Raw genomic sequence first — 19823 nt, 5'->3', positions numbered from 1 at the left:
CCAACATTCAAATCCAGGAAATACAGAGAACGCCCACAAAGATACCTCGAGAAGAGCAACTCCAAGACAATATGTAATTGCCAGATTCAACAAAGTTGAAATGAAGGAAAAATCTTAAGGGCAGCCAGAGAGAAAGGCCGGGCCACCGCAATACAGCGGGAAGCCCATCAGGACTCGGCTACATGTGATCTCTCTCTCGCAGAAACTCTGCCAGAAGAGAGTAAATAACATTCAACATTCTTAAAGAAGAAAAGAATTTTTAAAACCTAGAATTTCATATCCAGCCAAACTAAGTTTCATGTATGAAGGAGAAATAAAATCCTTTTACAGATAAGCAAATGCTTAGAGAGATTTTGTCACCACTAGGCCCGCTCCAAGCAAGAGACCCTGAAGGAAGCACTCAACATGGAAAAGGGAACAAACTCGGTACCTCAGCCATTTCTGCAAAACATGCCAAAACAAAGACCATCGAGGCTAGGAAGAAACCGCATCAACTAACGAGCAAAAATAAATCCAGTTAATATCATAATGGCAGGATCAAGTCTCTACACATAACAATCTTAACCTTTAAATGTAAATGGACTAAATGCTCCAAATGAAAAGACACAGACTGGCAAACTGGATAAAGAGTCAAGACCCATCAGTCCGTTGCATTCAGGTATCCCATCTCACACGCAGAGACATACATAGGTCAAATAAAGGGATGGAGGAAGATTTAATACAAAGGAGAACAAAAAAGCAGTTGCAATCCCAGTCTCTGATAAAACAGACTTTAAACCATCAAAGAACATCAAAAGAGACAAAAGCAAAGTATTATCAAGCATAATGGTAAAGGGACTAATCTTAACAGGAAGAGCTAACTATCCTAAATATATATACCCCAATACAGGAGCACCTTAGATTCATAAAGCAAGTCCTTAGAGACTGGCTACAAAGAGACTTAGAATTCCCATACAATAATAATGGGAGACTTCAATGCTCCACTGTCAACATTAGACAGATCAACAAGACAGAAAGTTAAATAAGGATATCCAGGAATTGAACTCCCATCTCTGCAGCAAGCAGACCCATTACAGGACATCTATAGCGGGAACTTCCCACCCCAAATCAAATAATAGAATATACATTCTCCCCAGCACCACATCGTACTTAATTCCAAATTGACCTTCATATAATTAAAAGCACTCCCTCAGCAAAATGTGTATACAAGAACAGAAATTAGTAACAAACTGGTCTCTCAGACCACAGTGCAATCAAACCAGAACCAGGACTAAAGAAACTCAATCAAAACCCGCCTTCAACCATGGAAACTGAACAACCTGCTCCCTGAATGACTACTGGGTACATAATGAAATGAAGGCAGAAATAAAGATGTTCTTTTGAAACCGAGAGCCAGCATACATACCAGGAATTCCCTGGGGACACATTTTGAAAGCAGCGGTAGAGGGAAATTTATAGCACTAAATGCCCGCCACAACAGAAAGCAGGAAAGATCAAAATTGACACTCTAACATCGCAATTAAAATAATCGAGCAAGAGCAAAACTCCATTCGAAAAGTTAGCAGAAGGCAAGAAATAACTAAGACTGTAGAAGGCAGGAACTTGTGTTTATAGAGACACAAAAACCTCCAAAAAAATCATCATCATCACCAACTGGAAACATGGCTTTGAAAAGATCAACAAAATTGATACAGACCAATGAAGACTAATAAAGAAGAAAAAGAGAAGAATCAACGACGCGAATTAAAATGATAAAGGGATATCACCAATGACCCCACAGAAATACAAACTACCATCAGAGTAAATACTATAAACACCCTCATGCAAATAAACGTTCCTAGAAGAAATGGATAATTTCCTGACACTTACAATACCTTCCCAAGACTAAACCAGGAAGAAGTTGGAATCCCTGAATAATCACAGTTCTTGAAATTCGAGGCAATAATTAATAGCCTACCAACCAAAAAGTCCAGGACCCCAGGATGGATCTATTAGGCCAGAATTCTACCTAGAGTATAAGGAGGAGTTGGTACCATTCCTTCTGAAACTATTCCAATCATGAAAAAGAGGAATCCTCCTAACTCCATTTTATGAGGCCAACATCATCCTGATACCAAAGCCTTCATAGAGACATAACAGTAGAATTTGACCAATATCCCTGATGAACATCGATGCAAAATCCTCAATAAAATACTGGCAAAACTGATTCAATAACACATCAAAAGCTATCCACCATGATCAAGTGGGCTTCATCCCTGATGCAAGGCTATTCAACATTCAAATCAATAATAAAACATAACCAGCATATAAAATTTCAGGAACCAAAGACAAGAACTACATGGTTATCTCAATGATGCAGAAAAGGCTTTCTTTGACAAAATTAACATCCCTTCATGCTAAAAACCCTCAATAAATTCGGTATTGGATGGAACGCAATAGCAGAGCTGGTCATGACAAACCCTAATAGTCAATATCATACTGAATGCAAAACTGAAAATTCCTGAAATCTGGCATTAAGATAGGGATGCCCTCTCTCACCACTCCTATTCAAATATAGTGCTGTTCTCCGCTAGTAATTAGGCAAGAGAAAGGAAACCTGCCAGGGTATTCAGTTAGAAAAGAAAGGTGTCAAATTGTCCCTGTTTGCAGATGACATGATTGTATATTTGAAACCTCATTGTCTCAGCCCCAAATCTCCTTAAGCTGATGCTACAACTCAGCAAAGTCTCAGGATACAAAAATTAATGCAAAATCACAAGCATCTCTTTATACACCAGTAACAGACAAACAGAGAGCCAAATCAGAAATGAACTTCCACCTACAATTGCCTAAAGAGGAGAAATCAACAATTTAGAACTAAATCCTTAGCGTATGGGATGTAAAGACCCTTCAAGGAGAACTACAAACCACTGCTCAGTGAAATAAAAGAGTATACAAACAAATGGAAGAACATACCATGCTCATGGATAGGAAATCACTGACGTGAAAATGGCCATACTCGCCCAAGGTAATTTAGGCGGATTCAATGCCATCCTATCAAGCTACCACAATGAGTTTCTTCACAGAATTGGAAAACTGCTTTGAAGTTCATATGGAACCAAAAAGAGCCCGCATCTCCCAAGACAATCCTAAGTCAAAGAACAAAGCCGAAAAATCACGCTTGCTCGATTTCAAACTATACCATGCCACAGTAACTGTAAAACAGCATGGTGTACTGGGTACCAAAACAGAGATATAGACCAATGGAACAGAACAGAGTCCCCAGAAATAATACCACATCTACAGCCATCTGATCTTGACAAACCTGAGAAAAAAAATAACAAGAAATGGGGAAAGGATTCCCATTTAATAAATGGTGCTGGGAAAATTGGCTAGCCATGCAGAAAAGCTGAAATGGATCCTTTCCTCTTTACCCCTTACATGAAAATTAATTCAAGATGGATTTAGAGACTTAAAATGTTAGGACTCCTAATACCTCATAAAAATCCCAGAGGAAAACCTAGGAAACAGTACCATTCAGGACATAGGTAATGGGCAGCATCAGCGTCTAAAAAACACCAAAAAAGCAATGGCAGCAAAGCTAAAATTCGACAAATGGGATCTAATTAAACTAAAGAGCTTCCGCACGTTGCTGAAACTACCACTGTGAGTGAACAGGCAACCTGCCAGAATGGGAGAAAATTTTTGCAATCTACTCATCTGACAAAGGGCTAATATCCAGAACCTACAAAGAACCTGACAAATTTCATGTAAGAAAACAAACAACTCATCAAAAGTGGGCAAAGGATATGAACGTAGATTTCTCTGGGTAAAAAAGAAGGAGCATTCATACAGCCAACAAGGACATGTATGAAAAAAATGCTCACCACCAATTTCGGCCATCAGGAGAAATGCAAATCAAAACCATTTGCCGAGGAGCATCACTGCACCGTTGAAACGGCGCATCATCCAAAAGTCAGGAGAAACAACAGGTGCTGGAGGAGATGTGGAGAAATAGGAACACTTCTTTCCACTGTTTTTTTCCGGGATCGTAAAACCAACCAAACCATTGTGGAAAAACAGTATGGCGATTCCTCAAGGATCTAGGAACTGATGTACCCATATGACCCAGCCATCCCATTACTGGGATATACCCAAAGCGATTATGCAAATTATGCTGCTATAAAAGACACATGCACACGATGTTTATTGCAGCACTATCTGGCTAATAGCAAAGACTTTGAATCAACCCAAATGTCCATCAAAGTGACAGATTGGATTAAGAAAATGGCACATATACACCATGGAATACTATGGAGCTAAAAAGGATGAGTTTGCTATCCCTTTAGGGACACACAATGGATGCAGCTGGAAACCATCACCTTAGCAAACTATCACAAGAACAGAAACCAAACAATCAAGATGTTCTCTCACTCATAGGTGGGAAACCTGAACAATGAGATCACTCTGACCTGTAACAGGAACATCACACAGCGGGGCCTGGTCATGGGAGGGAGGGGGAGGGATTGCATTGGGGAGTTATAATTGATGTAAAATGAAGAAATGATGGGCAAAGGACCAACATGGCAATAAGTATACATATGTAAATAAAACCCGCACAAGTACATGCATCTCTGCTAAACTTAAAGTATAATAATAATAATAATTAAAAAAAAAAAGTTTATTTAGTTCTAAAATATCAGTTTGATTCTTTTCAAACAGATTCCAGTATTCTGGTGCTATTTTTAATTGTTTCATTTTTTTTTTTTTTGGTCTTTCCTTTTCCTGAATTTTCATCAAGGTTATTTTTAAAAGTCTTTTTTTTTCTGACTTAAATTTCTGGGTTACCTAGGAGTTTGCTTCTTTTATTTATTGTTTCTTATTATTATCAGGCATTTGGTCCTGTCTCTTCTTGCATCTAGGAATTTTTGATCAAGCAATGGTCATCCTATATAGTGAGAGATGATAACAGTAAATAAAATAATTGGAGATAAGAGTAAATAAAAGTCTTTTAAAAAAGTGCTGGGGATATATTAAAGAGTCATTAAATAGTAAATGTCATTGTTGCTTTTTGTTATCATCAGTATTCTGTAATCACAAGGAATTTGTACGTATGTCTGAGGCTTTTCATGGAAGCAATGTCTATGCTTTGAAAGACCTTCAAAATTATTATAAATAAAAGCCAAAGGAGAAATAAATGCATTATGTGTATATTTTTCAGTGTATTCTATCAACTCTATTCTTAAAATATATTTTACAACAGTTTTAGATTTATGGAAAAATTGTGACAGTAGTACAGAGAGTTTCCATATGCACTCATAATTACCCCTATTATTAACACCCTACATTAGTGTGGTACATTTGTTGCAATTAATGAAATAATATTGATCCATGATTATTAGCTAAAGTTCTTAGTTTATTCAGATTTTCTTAATTTTTACATTTTTTTCTGTTCCAGGATATCATAAAAATCACCGCTATACATTTATTTGTCATATGTCCTTAGGCTTCTCTTGTCTGTTAAAATTTGCCAGACTTTTCTTGTTTTTGATGTACTTGATAGTTTTCAAGAGTACTGGTCAGATGCAATTCTTCCTTTTGATTACAGGAAAACATTCTCCCAGATATTCAGCTTATTATTCATTCTTTTTTCAGGCAATAATATGTTCCAAAAATAATGAAAGCTCTGGCTACTTTTAATTTAGTTAAATGGAGGATAACCTGAGTACAACTATTTTTGTTGTTGTTTTAAAGTTTAGGTTTTGAATTTCTTCAAACAATCTTATCTAATTTACATTTGTTAAAAAATGAAATGAATAATTTGTGACAAAATACAGTTAGATGACTTATAAATGTAAACTATTTACAGAACATTTGTATTTTAAACTTCAGTTTTCCAAAATTGATTATTCATTTATCAACGTACTGTGCTTTGAATATTCCTATGTGTCAAATACTCTGCTAAGTTTTAACTGATGGTTCCTGATAGTGGTAGTGAAACCTATGCATCTTATACACATCATTCTCTTTGATCTGATTACCTAGTAAAAGAAATAATGTTTGTCATAATTTGGCTGTTTAAAGTATATTTTTAAGTAGTAAAATTTTATTTTGTATCAATTTTGCAGAACTATTATGGAGCTGCTAAGATGATTTTTTCTGACAACCCACTTGGTCTGACTTGTGGAATGGTATGTCCAACCTCTGATCTTTGTGTAGGTGGATGCAATTTATATGCCACTGAAGAGGGACCCATTAATATTGGTGGATTGCAGCAGTTTGCTACTGAGGTATGTATGATATAGACATGACATCCCCCCACTACCATCATCATGCACAAGTATCTTAAAATAACTTTAATCCTTGGTGCTCTGTTGATACCCAACATTTTTAGTGTGACACACAGCTCAAGTATGTTTTGTACAATGAACTTTATTTTTGTTAGCAGCTTGGCTACAAAAATGAAGTTTATAAAACTATATGTCAAATTAGTTGCAATCCCAGCAGGTTATTAAAATACTTTCAGTGAAATTATATAAATTAAATGATCCAAAAATAGAACTTATTCATTAACTTTATATGGAAGTATGGCAAGGAGACCCTCTTATGAAAAGGCTATCTTCCTTAATGGATTATTTTCCCCAAAACTCACCTTAATCTCCTTAAAGCTTGAAATACAGCATATTTTGTTGCATTCTTTGGGAAATAAAGGTTAGAGAATTTTCAGAAACCCTGAAACTGAGTAATGTTATTAAGCAACGTTAATAATGTCATTAGATTTTGTGAACTTATAGATTGGAAGCAGGTCTTTTATTTGGACAAAAAATGTATAATGAAATAAAATGAAAGCACTTTTTTCTATTTATCCCATAGACTTTGATCCTGGCTTTCTCTTTAATGAATCATTTGTAAAGGGCTTTGATTCTCCAGACACTCTTGGGCTCTCTGAGGTCTCCTATTTGGAGTCAACAAGCAGGTTAATTCCCATGTATCATTTAAATGATCAGCTTATATGAAGGATATTGTAAGACTTTATAATCTTTGGGGAGTAGTTGGCTAGAAAGTCAAATTAAATGCCTGTCAACACTAGATTTTTAATTAATGACTTACCGATCTGGTTTTGTCAACGTAAACACAATGTGTTCTTTTATTTTAGGACCCTTCCCATAATATTCCTCAAGCTTAAGTCTCACTTTGCTTTTAGTAATAAATCAGGGTTGTTCCCTTCGTGCTTTCTGGCAGGTTAATTCTAAAGAAGAGCTCCTGGGAATAAGAAAATAGAAACAATTCGAGGTTGTGAATTGTTGCAATAAATTCTGGGATTTAATTTTTTTTCTTACCAAATTCACAATTGCATTAGGCTTACCTGACCTGTACGAAGTATAATCTTTACAACCTGTGAAAATCCTTAGTTGATGGAGAAGATTCACTTGAATTCCTCCTGATCTTTCTTTGGGGACCCATTCCCTCTTCATTAAACCAGGGCAGGGGCAAGCTTTCACAGGATGCAGTAAGTGAACGGTCATCAACTATCACAGCCTTTTAAAACAAAATGAATTAAAATGATATCATTAGTTTGTCATTGATCTGGTCACGAGAAGGATGTGTATGTGTGTGTGTGTGAGAGAGAGAGAGTGAGAGGGAGAGAGAGAGAAACATTATTCCATTCCTCTGGAAACTCCCACATGGTTTTAATTCTTTTCTCTGGGAACACTATCCCTCTGGGAACCCTTGCTTGGTTCTACCACTCATTCCCAGAGCGGAGTCTATTTAAGACAGAAATATGTGCCCTCAGTACAGAATTTATTAGAAACTCATTAAATTTGAGAGTGGTCCTACTTAGGTCTTGCCATAAGTATCATCTAATGAAGAGTTATGCACAGATTAGGACTGTGATAGATGCATTTTAAGTGCATCAAGGAATTTAGAATAGGAATGTGTCTGCCTATTTAATTCCAGTTATACTTTGTATAACTGTGATTTCAGTATCAAATTATAAATAAAAAATGTCCTTGTGGAAACTACTGAGAAAAGCTTTTTGTCCTTCTTTTGGGGTTGGCTGATTAGGGTGCCTGGTTTTAGAAAGTCCTGTATTCCCTAGGTCAGTGTGTGGTTTACTTAAATTTACCCAACTCTCAAAGTTGTTAGGAAGGTAAAAAAATAACAACACAAGTAACTCCTTTTTCACTAATATTCATGGAAAAAAGTACAAAGTGCACAATGTTATTTCAAACTACTAAACTATTGACATGAGTATTTAAGTTGAAGTACAACATGATGCAAATAATTTTATGTTTTGATTGTTTGATAAAACAATGATTGATTTTTGACCTTTAAAGAAATACAAATCTGTTTTTTCAACCAAATTAAACAAAGGTTAGGAAAGCAGATTAAAACAGTATGGTATTTTTCAAAATTGTTTTTCCTGTGACTTTATAAATGATTGTTAAAATACCAACTCAGTAGTCTGTCATTATTGGTTAGGTACCTACCTTATTCTTCTCCAGCTGAACATGAGCACGTGATTTGGAGGAAAAGAATATATCACATGATGCATGTAGCCTGCCATAGAATCAGGAGGCCAGCTGCTTTTTTTTTTTTCTTTTTCTTTGCGGGTTTTTTTGTGGATCCTGTTTTGTCATTACTATTCAACTTTTTGCTGTTTCCACATTTGCAGTGTGAAAAAGCGACCTTCCTTCACACACTGGTGTGTTCATGCAATAAACAGGCGACTGGGGTGATTGTGACTCACTCTAGGAGGCACTTTTTTTCCCTAGTAATATTTTAATCCTATCATAACATTGTTTCAATAAAATAACTTGGAAATAATAGTTTGGTATAGATTTTATCAATCTCATGATGGTTTTTAAACTTCTCTGTACAAATATAACCCTTGACAATTTTATTTTGAAATGTGTGTATTTATTGGAATTTTGAAAGAATCATGTATTATTTACATTGAATAGACCACCTAGACTCTCATTGCCTCTGAAGCGTAATTAATGAATTGTTGGAAAAGCAGAAGGAAATCAGAATGCATCTTTCTACCCATTGTCTAAAGTTTGAAAAAAAAATTTTACATAGAAATTTAGCTGCATGTCAGTCAGTTCTCTTCTGCTGATTAAAAAGTTATGGAGGCAATTTAGAAATACTAAAATTAAAAAATTCTAATTTTCCAGAATTTCTGTGTCAAAATGAATGAGAGCTGGAAAATTTATACTTAAAATTACCACCTCAATACTGAATTTTTAGGAATATACTGGATTATGATATTGGCATCTAAATATATAATTTATTTCACAAAAACATTTTTTAAGATTTTTCTAATATCTATGAAATATACCTTTTTATGGTATATACCTCTTAGCACTTTTATTTAGCTTTTATACTTTTATTGTACTAATATCCAGAATCTACAAGAAACTCAAACAAATCAGAAGAAAAAAAAAATCCCATCAAAAAGTAGGCTAAGGACATGAATAGAGAATTTTCAGAAGAAGATATCCAAATGGCCACCAAAAATGTGAAAAAATACTCAGCATCACCAATCATCAGGGAAATACAAATTAAAACCAGAATGCAATACCACCTCCTGTAAGAACGGTCATAATTTAAAAATAAAAAAAATAATAGATGTTGGCATGGATGTGTTGAAAAGGGAACACTTTCACACTGCTGGTGGGAATGCAAACTAGTACAACCACTATGGAAAACAGTGTGGAAATTTCTTAAAGAACTAAAAGTTGATCTACCATTTGATCCAGCAGTCATACTACTGGGTCATTATATGAAAACAATACTTGATCACACATTTATAGCAGCACAATTCACAATTGCAAAAATGTGAAACCAGCCCAAATACACATCAGTCAATGACTGGATAATGAAAATGTTATACACACACACACATACACACACACACACACACACCATGGAATACTACTCAGCCATAAAAAGGAACAAAATAATGGCATTTGCTGCAACCTAGATGGAGTTGGAGACCATTTTTCTAAGTGAATTAACTCAGGAATGGAAGCCAAACATCATATGTTCTCACTCATAAGTGGAAGCTAACTTGTGAGGACACAAAAGCATAAGAATGATACAATAGACTTTGTGGACTTAGGGGGAAGAGAAATGGTGGGTGGCAGGATGAGGGATGAGACTACACATTGGGTACAGTGTACACTACTTGGGTGATGGGTGCACCAAATTCTCAGAAATCACTACTAAAGAGCTTATCAATGTAACAAAAAATCACCTGTTCCCCCAGAACTATTGAAATATTTTTAAATGTAAGAAATTTCTGCTTTTTTAAGCCAAAAAAGAGAATGGAACTGACATGCAATTCTAGATGAAATCAGGTGACTCATTCAGAAAAGAGTTATCTTTAGATTTTCCTTTTTTACATTAAAATTTTTTTTTTTTTTTACCTTTTGTCTCTCAACAGGTTTCTAAACTATCACCTCTCATTTGACTTTACTCAATACTTGTCGTATCAGCATATACTATTTGCAGTAATGCAATAATTACTTTGAAATATACAATAAATGATTACAGTTACACTATTGTGCTACTGAACAGTAGATCTTATTCTATCTAAGTGTATTTTTGTACCCATTAACTATCTGGAATTAAATTGGATTTTTCATTAACACAAAGAAATGACAAATGCTTGAAGTATTGGCTATCCCAGTTACCCTGACTTGATCATTACACATTGTATGCATCTATCAAAATTTCACATGTACACCATACACGTTTGCAACTAGAATGTATTCATAATAACTAAAAATAAAAAATAAAAAATTGAAGAATTTTTTTCATGTAATTGATAAAATGTACTTTGTTTTATTTGCTTTGGATTGAACATATATTATAGATAAAATACTAAAGGCCATGATATTCTCTTCCCAAGTCAAGTACTCTGATTAATTGATGAATCTGCTCTATGTTTTATGTTTCCTAAGAAATTATAGTTCCACAAATAATGTGGAATTCTCAAATGAATGTTGAAGTTTAGAAACTTTCTCGTCTGTTTATTGACAATTCATCGTCCTCATCTTTTTTTTAAAAAAAATTATTCTTTGAACATTGTGTGGTATATGTGGTGATGGAGGGATCTATTGATATAACACACTCATCCTAGATTCTCTACAGAAAGCCAGTTAACTCGGTTCCATTTATTGTGTAGTTTATTGTTTCCAGACTGATTTGTAATAACTCTTATTTTACATGGTAAGATAATATGTGTGAATTTGTCTGCTTTTGTTTTTTTTTGACAGGGTTCTGAGCTCTTTGGTTTTTTTTTTACGTTGATCTATTTATGCATCCATTCACTGATGCAAAATGTATTAATTGCTACAGTTTTATATTTTTATATATGATGGGGTGTTTTATTCTTGATTTACCATTTTTATAATTTTGCGAACTATTCTTATGCTTTAATAACATGAAGATGGGATATTTCTTAAGGGTTAAAGAAATAATATACTATATATTCTAAGGGACTGTAAACATTTATTTCTATATTTTATCAAGGGTAGATACAGTTCAAGTTAAATTAGTCCAGTAAATATACACTAATACAATAAAAATGTCAAGTGTTATGAGGCTATATTAAAGAACGTTTAACAATTATTTAAATTACATCAACATTTATGTTTTGTTTAAACCCGATAATAGTTTTGAAGAATTGGGAATGGAGAAGGAACTTGTTCACTCAAATTAGTATATGATTGTTTTAGTACAGCAAATATTACTTCTACCGTATCTTCACCTTGGATATGGAAGTCACTGAAATTCTTAAACTTTTGTGTTCTACAACTGTATTTGAGGAGAATATAGAAATATGTATTCTAATGAACAATAGAGTATTGCAGGTCTGCTCTGAAATAATGTATTTCTGTGATAAATTTCATCTATCAAATAGAAGAGTGAAGACGGAAATATTAAGTGCAAGCCCCATATTAAAACAGTCACTAAAAAGATGAGCATTTGTACATAAACTGAAAAGTGAGTTTGGAAATACTCTAGCTGTGTATTATGTTGGTTGCTTTATAAGTAAGATGATCAAATGACCGAGATAGGTTAGAGAATGATCAGGACATTATTAATAATCAGTCCAGTACAGAAGGAGTATACTAAAGCCACCCCAGGCAAACTGGCTTATGTGAATATCCAGTGTAATAAGAGCCCACTAGGTAAGGATTCAGTTAATCAAACTAACATTGATTGGGCATCGATCAGCACTATGTGTTGTTGTAGACTGCTTCTTTACTACAAGTCCTAGGAAACATTGTAGTTTCTCAGGAAATAAAGCCAACAATTGAAATAATGTGGTAAATGCAATAAGACATATATGTTTACATTGGTTTACATTATAGTCCAATTTTCATTAATTTTTGTCACATGGTTTAGGAGGTGATTAGACCTTAGTGCAAATGAAAGTATCAGGCAGGGAGAAAATGCAGTTATACTGTATTTGCATAGTGCTTCGGTACATTTTTGTAATATCTCACTCTAAAATGCTGATAAACAGTGCTTGAGGGCATGCAAACCAGGTAATGTTTTTTCCATTTTGGACATAAGGAAACTTAAGAATCGAAGTGATTACAAAATCACAGCTAATGTTAAATAAACTCCCAGTGTCCTGCACAATGTTAAGTACTTTATTTGGAGCTTGACTAATCCTCAAAATAACTCTCCAAAGTAATGTTGTTATTTCCATTTTACATATGAGTAACAGAAAGCTCCATGAAATTAATTAACTTCCACAACCTCACATCTAGTGAGAGGCAAATCTAGAATACAAGGCTAGTGGTTTAATTTTCATTATTTCGCAAACTCTAACTTGCCCCAGATAATGTTACTAGTCAAAGGCAGAGCCTCACTGTAAACCCTGGTTTTCTAGCTGTAAGGCGATGGTTGCATCTCCTAGGCTAGCCAAATATACTTAGTCACCATACCTCACAAGTCCTTGTTTTTCTGTTAGATATGAAGCAACTACATTGATATACGTTGGGTAAGACCAACACATATGGTCTAGTAGTGTTTTTTGTTGTTGTTGTTCTTTATTTTTTTAACTTCTGTAGCCAGGAGTGAATCTAAGTTTTATGGTGCTTCAGATAACAAAATGTTGGGTTCCTTCTTTAGAAATTACATTATAGCACTACTGAAAAATGTAAATACAAGGCCTTAAAAGGGATCTATGCAGGCCAGGCGTGGTGGGTCATGCCTGTAATCCCAACACTTTGGGAGGCCGAGGCAGGGAGATCACAAGGTCAGATCAAGACCATCCTGGCCAACATGGTGAAACCCTGTCTCTACTAAAAAAAATAAAAATAAAAAAATAAAAAATTAGCCAGCCATGGTGGTGTGCACCTGTAGTCTCAGCTACTCATGAGACTGAGGCAGGAGAATCACTTGAACCCAGAAGGCAGAGGTTGTAGTGAGCCGAGATCCCACCCTACACACCAGCCTGGCGAGAGAGTGAGACTCCATCTCAATAAATAAATAAATAAATAAATAAATGAATAGGGAGGTCTGTGTGATGAGGGACTTTGAAGCGTAAAGTGTTTATCTGCAGTTTTATTTTATTTTGGAATGCCTAAGTGTGATTTTGTGAAAGGTGGTATACAAGTAAATTTAGGAATAAACCTGGCACATTTATGATACAGTTTGACAAACTGATCAATAAAATCTATCCGTTCATGTTTGTAATCTAAAACCAAGATAAATTATCATGCTAATGAAAAATTACTAATATATATAGCTAATAACTTTTTGCAGGTCATTTATAAATAGGATATAGATTAGACTATAGTTTGTTAGATTGATTGTATGTCACACTTGCCCTGTTATCCCAAAGTTTTATCACTTTAAATGAGATTTCTCTATACTACTTCTATTTAAAATAGCTTTAATATAGATTTCTCTATACTACTTCTATCAATTATTTATGAATGTTTTTCACCCACACCCAACCCTCAAACACAAAGGTGAATTATTTCTGAGGGAAGTAAGATATAGATGAAAAATATGCATTAAGCACTAATAAAATAAGTATTTTTTACCTGGGTAAAATGTGTCTGTCTGGAATGCAAATACAAGTAACAACTTTCAAGACTTGATTTGTGTCTCTCCTTTTTCTCTTAATGAAGTGATTAATAGAAAAGAATAATGTCTTGATAGAATTCACTAAATATCTGACATTCTTCTCCAGAAATCTTTAGAAATCTGTTAAAATAGTCCTTACTGGCACAATGACTTATAATAAAACTATGGGGCCAGATGAATTGCTAGATGATTTTCATCACAATATTTTAGTTTGCTTTAAAACTGTATCTTGATATTCAGAGCTTAAAAATAAGCTACAGTGATTTGGGGACAATAACTTTAAATTTTACCAAAATTGCATGGTTAAAATTATTTGCTGTTAGTTTTTTCTAGGTTAGTTTTTAAAAATAAATGTAAATATATACAATTTCATGGGCAATTTACAGTTTTAAAAGATTCATTGGTTTAAGCTTCAACAACTTAAAAACATATACTTTCATAAAAATATTTGATGAATGATAATATAGAGTAGTATAAAGCATTATTATTGTATCAACATGAATCACTTGTAAAAGACATGATGCTTTAAGTTAATATTTAAAGCCACTCATGTATCTCCAAATAACAATGATAAATAAAATTTAATGAAAGTAGGAAAAAAAAAAAAAAGAGGTGAACTGAAAAGGAAATATAAATACCTTTTGGGCCAGAAATGTTATAAAAACATGGAGACTTAGTTATTCTCTGCTAACTTCTGCTGGGGAGTGGTCTAGGGTAATAAGTGCCCAAAACATCTTGCATGGTAGAGGATGGGACTCAACTCCACCTCATAGAAAGTTTAAAAAAAATAGGTGCAACTGCTGTACAGAGCTGGGGCTTATAGAAAGCTGCAGAAAGAAGCAGAGACAGCTGTACAACAGGTGTTGTGGGCATGTGTCTATGGCACAGTGATTTGGTTCTGTGATACCTCTAATACCTTGAACTGGAACCCTGGACTTTACGAAACTTGGTTCTGCAGTGGGAGAGAGGGATAGGAGTATTGTTGATTGAAGGCCACCACACACCTGATATGAAGCCATAGGGGGAGTGCAATGAAAGAGAAAAAATTCACTCAGTGTAAATGAGAAACAAAAAGGTGGAAACTACATTAGGAAAGATAATTTATTGGTGATAATTTAAAGACTTACCTGATGGTACCTGCCTTTATTCTAATGAAACACAAATAGTATTATAATCAGGCCCTTAAAATTAATATGTATAAATTAATATCCTAAAATGAGATAAAATAAAATCAGCAGTGAGTTTAATATAAAAAATAGTTGACTTGATTTACACTGTAATGACAATCTCAATAGAAAAGGTCAGTTTTGGGCTGGATAGAGGCACAAATTGCAGAACTAAAGAAATAAAAAATAAAAATATTATCTGAGTGTTCAACCAGAATACAATAAAGAGATACGAATAAATGAAAAGTTTAATAGAGAAGTTCAGAAGCTTCTAAGACTCCAATACACATGTAAGGGGAGGTCTTAAAGTAGAGAGAGAGAGACTGACACAGGAGGAGCCTTAAAGCAGTTATGGTGGAAAATTTTCCAGAAGAAAGGAAAGATGAAAGGTCTTCACCTAGACACAGGGTTGTGGTAATACTGTGCAATACTAAAGATAATGAGAATCAGAACTTCAAGATAAAGGGAAAGCAGATTACTTGAAAAACCAAATGACAATTACTCTGACCTTAGATTTCTCATCAGCATCTACTAAGAGTTATTCTTTAGAAGGAAGGAAACAAATGTGGAAAAAAGAAGAAAAGAAACAATGTGTAAAAATATGGTTGTGAATATAATTAAATATTGATCCCAGAATAATAATAACTTATTTTGAGATTTTAAAAATAAAGATATGAAAAAAGTTTTATAATATTGACAAGGAAGTGTTTTGGAAGATAAAAATAATAAAAAGAAAAAATCAAAAGGTGTAATATTCATAAACATTTATACACATGACAACATAACCTTACTCAAAATTTGTAAGGTTTATTTGTATAAAGTTTATTAGATTGATTTAAGAAATCTGTAGTTTTCTGAGCCTGACTAACATAGAAGAAGTGCATCTTTTCCATGCACTTGCAGAACATTTATCAAAACTTACCATGTACTAAAAAACAGTGACTTATAAGTGTGCAGATAGTCCCCAGCTTAGTGATTCAACTTAAGATTTTTTGACTTTAAAATAGTGTAAAAGTGATACACATTTAGTAGAAAACTAACTTCAAATACTCATTCAACTACATTATTTTTAACTTTCAGTACTGTATATTTGATAAATTACATGAAATATTCAGCACTTTATTCTATAACAGGCTTTGTGGTAGATGATTTTGCCTATCTGTGGGCTAATGTAAGTGTCCTGAACATATGATTTTGGATGAGTAAAGTTTGTCATAACCAAACCATAAACACTTACGTTTTCAACTATATTTGGTCAGTTTAAATCATTTTATTCAATTTGTTTATCAAATCCCCAATATAACCTTTGTATAGTCATAATAACATGGACTTAATGTTCGAATAATCTTGTGAGTCAGTTCCTTTGCATAGAAAATGAACAATGATACCTAAAGTCAAAGATTTTTAGGATTGGAAATATAAATGTTAAGTTCCCCAGAGAGTGCCTTGTAAAGAGAAGACATTCATCACAAGAAGCTATCACCATTGACTCTGACCCTCACAATAAATTGCTGAAATAATCATTGCTCTTTTAATTTTCAGAGTTGGTATTTAGAAAGGCAAAGTACTCTCTAATATAATATATATTTTTTGTTGTTGTTTTTAAGATTTGACTTATGTGTCAATTTCTCTTCCGGGTAGGTTTTACCTTCTCGAATATTCTGAGAGCACCATTTGTGAAAATTAACCCTGTACCAGACAGGCTGCACAGTAATATATTTTATTAAAAATAAGACATATTAGTGCTCTATTATCCAGGGAGCTACTTACTGGAGAGTCTATGTTTTTATTCATACTGGTGTCTAGGACATAGAAGGTACATAAACAATACCTACCAAATTGAAAAGGAAATTGAATGAAAGAATATTCTGATTTCAGCTAACACGGTATTTTTAACCTGTCAGTTGTACCTCTCAATGTCTATTTTAATAATATGAAAATTATGGAAAAATTTTTTGAGAATTACTAATACAGTAATAATTTTGATAACTAAAAATTTGACATGACATGAAGTTTTTATCATTTCTAATACATTTGAAACAGAGTTCTCACTTTTGGTGCTCCTGGTCTAATTGTTGTGAAGAAAACTATTTGTCAAGGAGCCCAAGTATATTTCTTTTCAAAGGATGAATGCAGTGATTTGTATGTACTCAGTATTTCCTTTGACTTGTTTTACAAAAGGAAACAAATAACAAAGAAAATTACATAGAAGCATCTCCTAGAAGGTATGTAATTTCAGGTAACTTACTTTTGGATGCACAAATAGCAATCTTTCCCCATTCAGGCATTCAAAAGGTAATGAGACATTCATCCCACTAATTAAGTAACTCAAGAAACTGAAACCAGCAAAAGAAAAACTGATGTAATATTTTTATTAAGATTTATCTTAGACCTACACTGATGAAATAACATTCCTTTAGAAATTACCAGAAATTATTTTTGTTTTATAATGAAATCAAGCTAAACACTTGCAAGAGTATAATCCTCTTATGAGGTATGCAGAATACTACCATACTGTTACAATTCATCCTTCAACTAGTAGAGATATTCTAAAATTTCCAAGAATATTTTACTTCTCATGACTTCCCTATAGCATGTATTTGCTATTGTTTGTTTAATTAGAACAAACAGAGTAATTCAGGAATAATTACAGCTATCAAACATTTATGTTTATTTTCATTATGTACTGTTTTAGAAAACAAGAAAGGTTAAAACGAGCAAGAGATACCCTCAAATTTGAATTGGTAAATATACTTTTATTTACAATGCTTTCTCCTTTTTCATTTATAGAGCACTATAGAAAATTGTACTGTTTCTGTCTCCAGAAGGTGAGGAGACTTAGGGCTCCTCTCTGCATTGCAATCTTTCCATTTTAAGTATCAGTTTAATCTCTCCCTTACTTCAAAGTAATGTGAAAATTATGGAGAAAATACTGGTAAAGTCAATTTGGACTGATGAAATAAATGCACTTTCTAGATGAATGAAAGGTGAGAAATCACAGAATGAATATGCAAGAAAATGAATATTATAAATGTTCCTCAAGGGTGTACTGAGTACCCACAATATTAAAAAATGTAAAAGTAAAATTAAAAAAAATATATATCACGTACTTACAAAGTAAAAATAATGGAAAGTAAAATTTAAAAAAGGATATTCACTTTTAAATAATTATTCTTCTTTATCACTAAGGTAGAACTGTTTTCCTTGGTGACTTTTACTACTTTGTTTAAGCATATCACTGGAGTCCAGGAATTTTGAAATTAATCAAAATCTTGTTGAGTGCCTATTAAAATAATCTTAAAATAGTCCACATGATACAATATTTGTGGGGAAGGGAACACCTTAAAAAGAACACAAATACAATGTTATAAGACAAGAAAAGGAAATGAAATATACACAGAGAAGGAAAAAATAAAACTGTCTTTGTTAGTGGATGACAGAATTGTCTATGTAGAATATTCCAAAGAATCCACAGAAAAACCCCTGAAACTAATACACAATTATGGCAAAAAGGGATATAAGATTAATATACAAAAGTCAGCCATTTTTCTTTCCGATAGCAATAAATGATTAGAATTTGACATTAAAAATATACCATTTACATTTGCATCCTTAAAAACGAAATGCTTAGATATCAGTCTAATAAAATATGTATAAGATGTATATGAGAAAGACTATGAAACTGTGATGAAATAAATAAAAAATACTAAGTAAATGGAGACATATAGACATATTCCAGGTTTCCAAATAGAAGACTTAGTATTTTCAAGATGTCAGGTCTTCCCAGTTTGATCTATAGAGTCAGTGCAATCCCAAATCAAAATATCAGGAAACTATTTTATAGATATTGACAAATGGATTTTAAAGTTTACATAGAGAGGCAAAAGAGCATAATATTGAACAACAAATTTGGAGGACTCAGACTAACTGACTTTAAGACTTACTGTAAAGCTGCAGTAATCAAGATAGTGTGGTATTGTTAAAGTAATAGACAATAGATCACTAAAACAGAATAGAGAGCCCAGAAATAGACACACATAAATATGGCCAACTTATCTTTGACAAAAAAGCAAAGGCAATACAATGGAAAAAGAATAGTGTTTTCAACAAATGATGTTTGTACCACCCTACTTCCATATGTAAAAAAGTGAATCTGGAAACAGACCGTACGTACACCCATTAAAAAAATAATTAAAGATGGATCATAAACCTCAATGTAAAATGCAAAACTACAGAACTCTTAGAAAATAACATGGGAGGAAATCTAGATGACCTTGGGTTAGGCAATGACTTTTTAGGTACAACATCAAAGGCTAGATTTATAAAATAAATTATTGATAAGATGGACTTCATCAAATATAAAAAATTCTGAGCTTGGTGTGGTAGCATGTACCTGTAGTCCTGTCTACTCAGGAGGCTGAGGGAGGATTGCTTGAGTGCAGGAGTTTGAGACCAGCCTGGGGAACATAGTGAGACTCTCATCTCAAAACAAACACAGAAACAAAATTAAAACTTCTATTCTGCAGGAAACTTTCTTGAAAGAAAATGAAAAGACCAGCC

The 19823-nt window shown here is 33.5% G+C and overlaps 1 protein-coding gene across 5 annotated transcripts in view; it reads left to right on the top strand.

Moving 5' to 3' along the window:
- DPYD (dihydropyrimidine dehydrogenase) overlaps positions 1-19823 on the top strand; it is an 869249-nt gene that overhangs the window by 216643 nt on the left and 632783 nt on the right. For all 5 annotated transcript variants that reach the window (XM_031654381.1, XM_031654339.1, XM_031654360.1 and 2 more), the window contains one exon: positions 6108-6269. Coding sequence is in view for 4 of the 5 variants with exons in the window: in XM_031654339.1 (XP_031510199.1) it covers positions 6108-6269 (162 nt within the window). In the remaining variant the exon portion in view is untranslated. The remainder of the gene's footprint in view (positions 1-6107; positions 6270-19823) is intronic.

The sequence above is a fragment of the Papio anubis genome, chromosome 1, assembly GCF_008728515.1.
Source record: "Papio anubis isolate 15944 chromosome 1, Panubis1.0, whole genome shotgun sequence".
NCBI classification, from domain to species: Eukaryota; Metazoa; Chordata; class Mammalia; order Primates; family Cercopithecidae; genus Papio; species Papio anubis.
Note: the sequence above shows the minus strand (reverse complement) of the source record. Positions and strands in the feature narration are given on the sequence as shown.